The sequence below is a fragment of the Lolium rigidum genome, chromosome 7 (genome assembly GCF_022539505.1).
Source record: "Lolium rigidum isolate FL_2022 chromosome 7, APGP_CSIRO_Lrig_0.1, whole genome shotgun sequence".
In the NCBI taxonomy this organism is placed as follows: Eukaryota; Viridiplantae; Streptophyta; class Magnoliopsida; order Poales; family Poaceae; genus Lolium; species Lolium rigidum.
Window position 1 is genome coordinate 125,061,919 of NC_061514.1, and position 11,931 is coordinate 125,073,849.

Sequence of the window (11,931 nt, forward strand, 5' to 3'; positions counted from 1 at the left end):
ATATTTATGTATTAAAAAAATCAAAAAAAAATCATGGTGTAGCCAATAAATTATTCCATAAACATGCAAAATTTTAATTTCAAATACAAAATATCCAGGGCTAGAAAAAAATGACAAACGTGTGGATCTGGGTATGCATATTTTAAATCTCCAAATTTCAACTGATTTTGTCTTTTTGTGTAGACTACAATATAAATAAGTTCATATTAAAATTTTACACGCTTGTTGGTTACATCATTTACTATGTCTAGATTTATTTTTAGATTTTTTTGAAACAAATATGTATGATTTTCGATTTTTTTTTTAAATAGCAGGAGCGCTGGTGCCCAAGAGCCAAAGACACTTTTCGGGTAATGTCAAGCTTTTTTGTATTTAATTTTTAATTTTCTATAATTCTTTCTAATCACTTCCGGTTGCATGCATAGGAAAAAGTTTAAACTCATCCTATCCAATGGTAAAAAATGTGTGTCATCAGAATTAAGTGAACTTACTATTTTAATCTGGCCCGGTGATCTTTTCTACTTTCTATGTTCACTAATGTAAGATCATTTAGCAAGCTAAATTAGCTTGTTATAAATTTTTATATTAGTGAATGGAGGGAGCAGTATATCATTGGCCAAAGTTTAAAGGGTATTTTTTTTTTGAAAAATTAAACAAATAAAGTTTGACTAAACTTTTACAATAATCTATCAATAAATATAATAATTTGTATATACTATACAAATATATATTGTATTATCTATTTAATAATATTAATTTTATATTTTACATGTTAATAGTTTTTAATAAAAACTTAGTCAAATTTAATATATTTTAACTTTAAAAAATAATAAACCTTAAGTTTTGGAATGGAGGTAGTGCGTGTTTGCGCTATGGCATTCGCAATGATACATCTGACCGCTGTCAGTTTTTAATGTGATCTATCTGCCAACAATTTGCATTCAATAGCATATTATCTATATCGTACTATTTGAATATACTGGGAATTTCCAACCCAGCCGAAAAATCAGCATTTATCAACCCAGCCACTGGTTCACGCGGGTAACTCCGGGACCAAACACGCTCGGGCGCAATTTAAATGCAGGCTCCTTGGAGCAGGAGAGCCTCAGTGCCTCGAGTCAACTTTCCAATTCCTGAGCAGAGGTAGTGACTTCCGTAGTTCAGTTAGGAGAGGGCAGCGATCGATGGCATCCGCAGCTGGAGGCAGGAGGAAGACGGCCTGCGTCACCGGAGGGAGCGGCTACATCGCCTCGGCGCTCATCAAGACGCTCCTCGATCACGGCTACGCCGTCAAGACGACCGTCAGAAACCCCGGTTCGGTTCTTGTTTCCCTTTCTTGCTTCTGCATCTGTCTTGTATGATACTTCACTCAGCCAAGGAAAGATCGGTCAGTGAAAGGGACCGACCCGCCGCCGTCAGCCGCTCGCCCATAGATCCGCCGCCTTCAGTCGCTCACCCGCCGGCCGATCGTCCGCAAGCCCCAGGTCGGAGGAGCAGGAGCTCCGCGACCTCGACCTCCTGGTTCCGCCTCGATCCCGGCCGGCCGACGAGGACGAGGTCGCCTCCGGCCAGAAGCTCCTTCCGGCCTGTAGCTCTTCCAGGAGGTCGCCCTCGACCAGGAGCGTTGCCTCGCCTCGTGTTTCCCCTTATCCTCTAGCGTGGTCACCTCGCTGTCGCTGTCGCCGTCGCCGTCCAGCTCCACTTCGTCCTGGACGCCGTGCTCCACCTCGTTCCCAAGCCTCCTCCATGTCATGATTTGTGAACAAGCGGAGGAGGGGTGCTCGGCGACCATGTTGGTGACTGGTGACCCAGCTCGGCTGCCGGCGGGGCGGATTCAGAGGGGTAGACCGGGGGCGAGACCCCCCTGACTATTTCGTTTTCACTCGATAGCGATCAGGTAGTTGCAGTTTAACGCAAGGTAAATGACGGGAAAACCTATACACCGACCAGGTCGGTGGCTACGGGCCACCGCACACCCCCTGGTCGGGTTTGGGCCAGGCCCAGTTCGCTGTCTTTTCCGGTTTTCTGTTTCTTTTTTCGTTTTTTATTTTTTTCCTTTTTCTTTTCTGTTTTCTTTTCTTATTTTGTTTTTCTTTCTTCTTTTTGTTCAAATCTGAAAAAAATTCAAATTCGAAAATCGTTCAGTTTCGAAATTTGTTCAAATTCGAAAATCGTTCAGTTTCGAAATTTGTTCAAATTCGAAAATCGTTCAGTTTCGAAATTTGTTCAAATTCGAAAATCGTTTAGTTTCGAAATTTGTTCAAATTAGAAAATCCTTCAGTTTCGAAATTTGTTCAAATTCGAAAATCGTTCAGTTTCGAAATTTGTTCAAATTCGAAAATCGTTCAGTTTCGAAATTTGTTCAAATTCGTAAATCGTTCAGTTTCGAAATTTGTTCAAATTCGTAAATCGTTCAGTTTCGAAATTTGTGCAAATTCGAAAATCGTTCACTTTCGAAATTTGTTCAAATTCGAAAATCGTTCAATTCGAAATTTGTTCAAATTTGAAACTGTTCAGATTTAAAACCGAGAAAAAATGAGAAAGGAAAAAAAAAGAAACTTGGGCCGGCCCAACATACCTGGGGGGGTGGTCGGTGGCTGTTACACACCGACCAGGTCGGTGTAAAGCAGCTCCCGTAAATGACTATCGCGCCCCTGTTTACGTCTGCTTAAGCCCATCAATATATGGCTCAAGCCCAGCTAAAATAGCCCACCATTGAAAAGCAAGTAGACAGGCGACTTGGACCAGCAACAACACCACGCACTTGCGGGGATGGTTTTGACTTTTGACCTTGGATGCCTAGCCGCCGACTATGTGCAGCCGTCTATCGCAATTCCCAATCGCAAATCGATCGAACGCGGCGATCCACATAGCACAGGTGCACATGCGAAGCGACAAGGGAATCCAAGTTAGTTTGCTCGCGCATCTACTTGTTATTGGCTTAAATTTCCAATCGTCAGTTCTTGGTTCATCTCTGAATAGTGAATAGTATGAACGTAATTTTTTTAGGAAAGCCTATGGAAGTAAGACTGTAGGAAGTATAACCATAGTTGCCCGAAATCTGAGTCGTCCGAGTTGAATAAGAGCAATTCCAATAATATAGCCAACTGTTGGCTATAACAAGATGTCATATCATTTGTAGTCATCATATAGCTAACATGTACAATAGTTGGCTATAAGAATGTAGTACTTTACTAATATACGACCCACATTTCACTCTCACAAAGTGTCTAGGAGCACGTGCAAGAGCTGGCTATTGCATAGTAGCCCACCTCCCTTCTTTCTCCTCTTCTCTTTCCTCCAACTCATCTAAAATATATTATTTAATGTCTTATAGTCAGCTGACTGGACTCTATTGTACTTGCTCTAACGGGATCGAGGGTCAACATCCCAGCGATCGAGGGTACATATCTCCGGTGTGCCAATTTAGGACGTGGGTAGGGATGCACTAAATTTTGGGTCCATGACCCCCGTTCCTCTACCCTAGGTTGTGGAACACGGTATCGACCCACGTCGATCCACTAAATCCCGATCATGATGTTAATATAAATGCAAACAATATGTATATACATGTATTTCTTTCAGTCATGCTACAAAAGACAACATATATTTTAGACGAACTAAACGTATGATATTAGAATTTACCACATTATGTTTTATTAATTTTTTATGCCTTCTACTTCTTGCCCCTTATCTTGGCTCCGTCCTTGGATGTCGCCGCCGTAATCTGGTAAGCACGTGCCACCGCTCGGATCTCCGCCCTCCGGCCTCCCCTAGCGCCATCGAGCTCTGTGTGGCAACCTCTCCCTATCCCTCCGGATGCCGATTTCCTCCGTCTTTCAACCCCTCTGGCCTCGGTGTTGCGCCATCTGCTAGGTTCCTTGTCCAACGACGATGTTTTTCGGTAGAATTCTACATGTATCCCTTGCGCCCTCTCTGTTCCTGCTGCTCCTTCCTAGCACCAGTGTTGCTTGGTTTGGGGAGCTGCTGCGAGGTAATTGGAGATGGTGACGATGTATTGCGGTCCACGCAACTGCTCCACTCCGGCAGGATCCTGCTCGGTGTGTGGTATGGCGATCGGTTCAAGGGCCCCCCTCACAGGTGAGGACGATGGCATCGCGAAGGAGATGTTCGCCCCAATGACGATGTCGGCTACCAAAAGCTCACCCGAGGCCGCTCAACCAACTTAGCCGTGTGTGATGCATGTAGCGGAGACAAGCTATGGTTGGCAAGACGTGTTGTGTCGGCTAGATCCGTGTCGTTTTGCGTCACCAGCCCCGGCTTTGCCCCTTCTCCCCATCCCAACATGGCTCTTTGGTAGGTGTTACAGTTCTGCAAGATGCGTCGCTCATAAGCATTGTGCGGTTGTATGCAAAGATCCCCTTGGAGAACAGCCACCATGTGTGTGAATGCTGAAATCCAAGGTGTCCTCTCAGCTCGTTGGCATGACTTATCGCGCCAATAGTGTCTCGCCTTAGCAACAAGCATCATCATGCTCCTGCTTCATGTGTGGTCGGTGGAGATTCGCGTCAACCTCAAGGCCGCTTTGTTATGGGTTGTAGGCGACAATCGCTTCTTCTCCCGTTGGCTCGGTACCCCCGTCCCATCTTGTGTTGTAATCCTCTTAGCTGCTCCGAATCAGCAGCTGCAAGGCCGCCTGGCATGGGTTGAGAGCTTTCTAGAGCGTGCGGAGGTGCTCTAAGATGGTTATCTCTTTTGCCGGCTATGTTGAAGACCTCTACTATGCCACGTCCTTCACATGAGGATGGTGTTGGCCTCGGAAGCTAGGGAGAGGAGCTCTATGGCAGTTTTGATCCTTGTATTGGGGATGATTCATCGTTGTTGTCCGCCTTACCCTCTGCTCTATATACCGCCGAGGTGAGGCCATCACTAGGGTCATGGCTTCCATGCTACAGATCATGCCTGAGCTTCGGGAGGTTTGTGTGAGCCCTGCTTTTCCTTTGTTAGTGGAGCATATAAAGGTGGACTCGCCATTGTCCTTATGCTCTTCCTAAGTGGTAGATGTGGCTTCCGCACCTATGCACTAGTATCTAGATACCTATTCCTCCAAGATGTTGAGCAAGACACAAAGCTCTTTTACGAAGAGATCATTGGGATTATGTGCTCCACTAACATCGATGCACTCCGGTATCTAGATACTAGTGCATCAAACCACATCATGGGTGAATATAGAGCCTTCACCGATCTTGACAAGAAAGTCACTAGCTTCGTGAAGTTTGGTGACAACTCCGGGACATATGTGGGCGCGGTACCGTAATGTTGACATGTCGCAACGACAGGCACCACGTGCCCACGTAGGTCTACTTCATTCACATATTGAAGAAAAGTATCACCAGTCAACTCGACGAGAACGGATGTGAGACGATGATATGCGGCAGAACTATCTACGTCCGCGATAAAAAAAAACCAGCACCTCCTCACCAAGGGGGCTCGCTCACGAAACCTCTATACAAGGTTCCCCTACATATCGTGTAGTTGGTTTGTGTATTAGCTAGCCACGGAAGTGATGCATGGCATTGGCACGAGCACCTTGGCATCTACATTTTGGTGACTTAGAGAAGATGGCAAAGACATGCATCGTGCATGGTCTCCTAGAGCTCGACCGCGTCGACAAACTCTGTGACTGGCACGGTAGCGTCATGACCTGATTCCTCACACGACCAATTTTCATGCGAGGAAAAAGCTTATGATGGTCCACGGTGACTTTTGCATGCACATCTCTCCTCCAACATTAGGCGTGAAGAGATACTTCCTGCTGCTCCTGGATGATCACATCTGCTACATGTAGCTGATGATTCGCCTCGAAGGACCAATCAGAGGCGGAAATGTGCTTCAAGGTAAGCACCGAAGATGCAAACTACGCATGCTCCAAATAGATTGTGGCGGTGAATTCGACTCCAAAGGCTTTGACACGTACTAGGCCGGGCACGACACTCAAGGGCACTTGTCGATTCCTAATCCTCTCGGAACAATGGAGTGCGGACCGGCTCATCCATACCCTTTTTTCCATGACTCGTAGCATGCTCAAGGCACGAGGAGTGCGGAGAAGATTTTGGGGACAGGATGTGAACATGATGTTTTGCATCCTCAACCGCTCCTACATGCGCAACATCGACAACAAAACTCCACATGTGGTATGGCATGTAAAGATACCAAGCTTGCACTACTTATGGTGTTTGGATGTGTCGCACATGTCAAGATGACACACTCCCAGACCATGAAGCTTGATGAACGAAGCACGCCCATAGTACTCATGGGATATAATATTAGCTCCTAGCCTTACAAGTTGTCCGACCCAATGTTGCAATCGCGCACATGTCTTCGTAAACGCGGTGTTTGGCGAGAAAACGCACTATGAGTGGGTTGAACAGGCTGACGCACACCCCGCTAACATGTTCACCTTCGATTTCCTGGTTTCAGGAACCGATATTGCTGTGAAAAATATCGAGAATGCAGATGATAGGGGAGCGGCACCAGCTTTGCCACTCCCCACAATAGCGAGCGAAACCATCCACACCAGCGGTTGTGTCTTACCTACAACCCGTAGGTCATGGCGCTCCATTGGATTTTGTGTCACCTCTAGCGGGAGTGACGCCAACCTCAGCAAATGACACATGTGCATGTACCACACCATCAACAACATTGTCTCTGAGTTCGCCGAGGAGATTTTTTTTAGGTGGGTGAAGAACCCTACACGTTCGTTGAGGCTGAATTACATTGATCCTGATGTACAACCATGCTTGGGGAGATGAGCAACATCGAGGAGAATGACACCTTGGAACTCATGAGTATTCCATCAGGTCATAGCCCACTTGGGCTCAAGTTTTCTTCAAACCACAAAAGAACATTGTTGGCGACGCTATCAAGAACAAGGCTCGCCTTGTTGCAAAGGGCCATGTCTAGTGTGCCGGTGTCGACTTCGATGAAGAGTTTGCCAGATTTTACTCTATGTGTATGCTCAACATGATTACAACGCAAAACTGTTGGGAGGTGCACCACTTGAACTTCAAGTCGGCGTTCCTAAACTGCGATCTTCAGAAGGGGTTGTATGTGGCTCAAGCACCTAGTTTTGTCGGAAGTAGAAGAGAGTAAGGTGGTGCACCTACGCAAGGCACACTACAGGCTACAACAATCCCAAGGGTCTAGAATGGCAAGCAAGAAACACATGGTTGTTGATTGGGTTTCAGAAGATCTCCTCAAAGCATGCTATCTATGTACACGACATTGGGTACACACAACTACTTCTCGGTGTCTATGTCGACGACTTGATTGCGACTGGAGCAAGCACACGTGAGATCTCCAAGTTAAAGCTGGAGATGAAGGGGATGAGTCCACTGCCAAGTTAACTCTTGGCTTGGCAGCACACGCTGACAAGCTACTCAACAAGGCCGGCATGGGCAATTGCGACCCGTTCATGTCCCAATGGAGCCGAGGCTCGGGCTAAGCAAGAAGAGCTCTAACCGACCGATGGATGCAACGTTCGCAACATTGTCTAGAGCCTGGGGTACCTTGCGCAGAATCAGCCCGACGGTGCTTTTGCCCTATGCTACATCACCTGTTTCTTGGAGAAGCCCACGACACATCAGATGAATTTTGTAAAGCATTTGTTACGGTACATTGCTAGTACACACAACTATGGTTGCCGCTATAGAACAATAGGTGTGCTATTCACGCTTGTCCGTAGCCCCGTGACTTGGCACTCATAGAAGCAGAAGTTGGTCGAACTTTCATCGTGCGAGGCGAAGTACATTGCGTCAACGATGGCGTCTTGCCAAGGAGTTTGGCTTGGGCGTCTTCTTGCGAGATCCTCGGCAAGAAGGATGGCATTGCGACAATCTCTATGGACAATAAATCCGCAATTCAACTATGCAAAAATCCGGTCTTCCATAATCGAAGCAAGCACATTGAGACATGGTTCCATTTTATCAGTGAGTGTGCCAACGGCGGCAAGATTGATGTCAAGTGCATCGGCACCAAAGACCAGCTAGCGGACATCCTGGCTAGAACACTCGGTCTTTGATGGAGCTCACTAGTGCTATAAATAAGCCCCTTTGTATCAGTTTAGACATCAAGTAGCAAGTGAAGAAAACCAGAAACGCAGCTAACATTGGCTGCACCAAATCTACTTTTGTCCATTTGCATTTGAGTTGAGTTGTGTCCCAAGTGCTCAAGCGTGAGTAGCAGCATCTCCAAGTAGAAGCCGACATCCTAAGGGGGATGACAGTCAAGCGCCTTTTTTCCAAGGTGTTATTGTTGGGGTTTCCTCTTTCCTTTGCGTTGTAGAAGTGAGGGGGTGGTTGTGGTTCTGAGTCTCAAGTGGGTTTGACCTTTCGGCTGATTGATGGGCATGTACGCTTAAAAAAAGTCAGCGAAGCATACCTTAATATATAGTAGTATGTAATTTTGTTACTGTAGATGACCTGGAGAAGACCTCCCACCTCAAGGATTTGCAAGCATTTGGCCCCTTGGAGATCTTCCGTGGTGAGCTGGATGTGGAAGGCAGCTTCGACGACTCGGTTTCGGGCTGCGACTATGTATTCCTCGTCGCCGCTCCGATGGACATGGGGTCACTGGATCCTGAGGTAAACAACAATCCAGTTCATTTCATGTTTTGGTTATGATCCATCTTAGTTACTGTATGCTATGTGGTGGGACTGCGACAGAGAGATCTTGTCCAGGCAGGCGTCCAAGGAACCCTGAACGTGATGAGGTCGTGTGTGAAAGCGGGGACAGTGAAGCGTGTGATCCTGACGTCGTCGGATTCCGCGGTGTGCCAGAGGCCGCTGGAAGGCGACGGGCACGTCCTGGACGAGGGCTCCTGGTCCGACGTGCCGTACCTGAGAGCGGAGCAGCCAGAGGCTTGGGTATAGACATGATATATGTTCAGTCAGTCAGTCTCACACATACTGGGAAGGAACAAGACGCTGACGCTGGTGCTTGTTCTACTGGATGCAGGGGTACGCGGTGTCGAAGGTGCTCATGGAAGAGGCGGCGGGCAAGTTCGCGGACGAGAACGGCCTCAGCCTCGTCAGCGTGCTGCCCACCTTCACCCTGGGCGCGGCGCCGGTGTCGCAGGCCAGAACCAGCGTCCCCGTCGTCCTCTCCTTGTTGTCCGGTGAGGCACATTCATGTGTTGGCGTCCCTGCATATAATTAACGTGTTGACCCATGAAGCTGGTTATTTTCAGGCGACGAGGAACAGCTAAACCTCCTGGAAGCCATGCACTTGATCACCGAATCCGTGTCAATAAACCACATCGACGACCTCTGCCGTGCCCAGGTGTTCCTCGCCGAGAACGAGGCCTCGTCTGGGAGGTACATCTGCAATAGCCACGACACCACCGTCAAGCAGATCGCCCGTCTCTTCGCAGACAAGTACCCACAATACAACGTGAAATCCCAACGGTATATATATGAGAGCTACCTTTCCTCATCCTCGAGACCTGGACACAGACATGGACTTTTTGTTTTGTTTGTAACGATATCCATGCCTTCTTTTTGCAGTTTTGATGGGTCCCCTGAGAAGCCAAGAGTGTGCCTCTCGTCTCAGAAGCTCATCGGAGAAGGGTTCGTCTACAATTACGATGACCTAGGTGCGATCTTGGACGACCTCGTCGAGTACGGCAGGACCACGGGGATTCTTCCCTATTGATATGCTCCTCCTGTTCTGCCGATCGTATGTATGTGATCGGAACGCAACAGTGTGTGCTTTCTTCGTCAATGGCAGGTCTCGGAACAACACGACAGTGTGCTTTCTTCGTTCTTGGGCAGGTCTCTATGGCTCTGAAGATTGGGGATCTGATCTCCTGTTGTTTTTTGCCCCGTAGTGTGGTCTTGACGCCAAGGCCACAGGCGGGTTTTCCTACCAAATGCTTCCCTTCTTTACAGTTCCCTTTTAAAGAGACAAAGTACTCCTGTATTACTTCATTGATGACTCTGGTCTCTGGAACAAAGTGGGAAGATCTAGATGGAAAGAGTAATATTATCAAATTTTATTTTGACAGTTTATTTACCTTGGAAGTGCATCAACCGACAAAGTCCGAAGGAAAGTAACAAGTGACATGAATAATGACCTTCTTGCACCGTTTTCAGAGGCTGAAGTGAAGAAGGCATTATTTCAAATTGGGGACTTTAAAGCCCCCGGCCCTGATGGATTACACACCATTTTTTTTTAGAGAAATAGGGCATCACCCCGGTTTCAAATATATTGAAACCAGCCACAGTCCAAACACATACAACATATCAAGTTCAAAACACGCGCTCCCGCGCACCCTGACCCTGGAGCAATAGAACAACACAGGAACCCAAGGAACCAAACTAAAGGCTCAAGGATGGCTACTGACTTGGAAACTGGCACCATCTCCCACCAGGATTAGATCATTCGCCATCAGGATCCTCCCCAAGTCCTCAGCAGTGATCAGCAGTGGACCAAATCCTCGTGTGATGTTCATATCGCAGACCTCCAGAGTCGATCGAGCCTTCTTCTGAGGCGTCAACCAGGTTCCGGCCACAATAGCAGCGGCGGCAGCCGAGCTACCTCCTCCACCTTGCTCAGCATCATCATCAGCTCTCCTCTTCCTTCCTCCTTCAACAGGACTCTCCATTGAGCACAGCTGTAAGCCAAGTGTCTTCACAGCCCCTGCATGCCAAGCCATTGTGAACGGCTGAAAACCGAATCATTTCTGGTAATCCAGATGGTTCTCAACACAGCAGCAAAAATCATGTTGATATTTTTATTCTTTTTAAAGTCATTCCAAAGGGAAGAAATGTCATGCATACTAGTGATCTTAAGGCTAAGACCTAGAGCCATAACAATATCTCTCCAGATTTTCGAGGCCATCACACAATCAAAAAAGAGATGCTGACAAGACTCCACCTCATTGCAAAAAACACAGGTTAAGTCGTCAACATTCTGTCTCTTAACCAAATTGTCTCTAGTGACCAACTTGTTATGAAAGAGAAGCCAAATAAAAAATTGAATTTTTGGGGGCACTTTAGTTTTCCAAACACAATGAATATTAATAGGTTTAATCCCACCAAAATTAACAACAGCATACATTGATTTCACACTATATAAACCATTAGCTTCCCACATCCAAATCAAACTATCTTTTGCATCATTCAAAGTTAAAGTTTGAGCAATTTGTTGTATATCAAGCCATTGCAGCATCAGTCTATGGTCAAAGCATCTCCTAAAAGTCACTTTCAGAGAAAACCCATCCCAGTGATCAACAATGGACCTATTCTGTTCATTCACTAGGAAGTATATCTCCCACTATTGAATGGCCAGAGAGCAAGATCCAAACCAATGATCTTCCCAGAATTTAATATTTCTACCATTTCCTACTTTCCACTGATAACCCATCTTAGCAGCTTTGGCAGCCCACATAACCCCTTTCCAAAAGGGAGAGCCACCAATGAAAGAACAAGAGAAAAGATTAGGATTATCCAAATTATATTTTGTATCCACTATCTGGTTCCACAACTTGTCTTCACTTAAGTGATATCTTTTGATCCAAGAGGCTAAGAGGCACATGTTCATCTCTGATAAGTCAGGAATGCCCAAGCCTCCATACTCCTTCTTCCTAGTGACCAGCCCCCAATTAGCTAGATGGTATTTATGGTGACCCTCGTAATTGTCCCAAAGGCAGTGAGCCATTTGGGAGTTAATAAGGGTAATGGCCCATTTTAGGAACTTAATCACACTAAGGAGATAAAGGGGAATACTAGCTAGAACACTTCTAACCAGCTCTAGTTTAGCAGCATGGTTAAGAAGTTTTCCTCTCCAACCACCAGCTTTTTTGAGGATTTTGTCAACAACAGGTTGAATATCCTCCTTTCTAAGCTTGCTGTGATGTCAGGGCAGTAAGTTGAGCATCCTCCTCGGGCACATTAATAGGTACAAGGTCAC

General features: G+C 46.4%; 1 protein-coding gene across 2 annotated transcripts; it reads left to right on the plus strand.

Annotated features, from left to right (window-relative positions):
• Positions 1-1,019: 1,019 nt before the first annotated feature.
• LOC124675431 (anthocyanidin reductase ((2S)-flavan-3-ol-forming)-like) lies at positions 1,020-9,885 on the plus strand. 2 transcript variants are annotated; one of them, XM_047211505.1, is made up of 6 exons: positions 1,028-1,314; positions 8,437-8,603; positions 8,685-8,885; positions 8,977-9,136; positions 9,209-9,425; positions 9,525-9,885. In XM_047211505.1, exons 1-6 carry the CDS (start codon positions 1,185-1,187, stop codon positions 9,670-9,672), a joined length of 1,023 nt encoding a protein of 340 aa, XP_047067461.1. In that variant the 5' UTR covers positions 1,028-1,184; the 3' UTR covers positions 9,673-9,885. The 2 variants fall into 2 exon arrangements, with proteins under 2 accessions (XP_047067460.1, XP_047067461.1); XM_047211504.1 differs by having other exon boundaries at positions 1,020-1,314; positions 9,209-9,885.
• The last annotated feature ends 2,046 nt before the right edge of the window (positions 9,886-11,931 follow it).

Coding starts and splice junctions, on each gene's coding strand:
- LOC124675431 (XM_047211504.1), top strand. CDS start 1,185: ATGGCATCCGCAGCTGGAGGCAGGAGGAAGACGGCCTGCGTCACCGGA. Junction 8,604..8,684: donor TGGGGTCACTGGATCCTGAG/GTAAACAACAAT, acceptor GGACTGCGACAG/AGAGATCTTGTCCAGGCAGG. Junction 9,137..9,208: donor CGTCCTCTCCTTGTTGTCCG/GTGAGGCACATT, acceptor GGTTATTTTCAG/GCGACGAGGAACAGCTAAAC.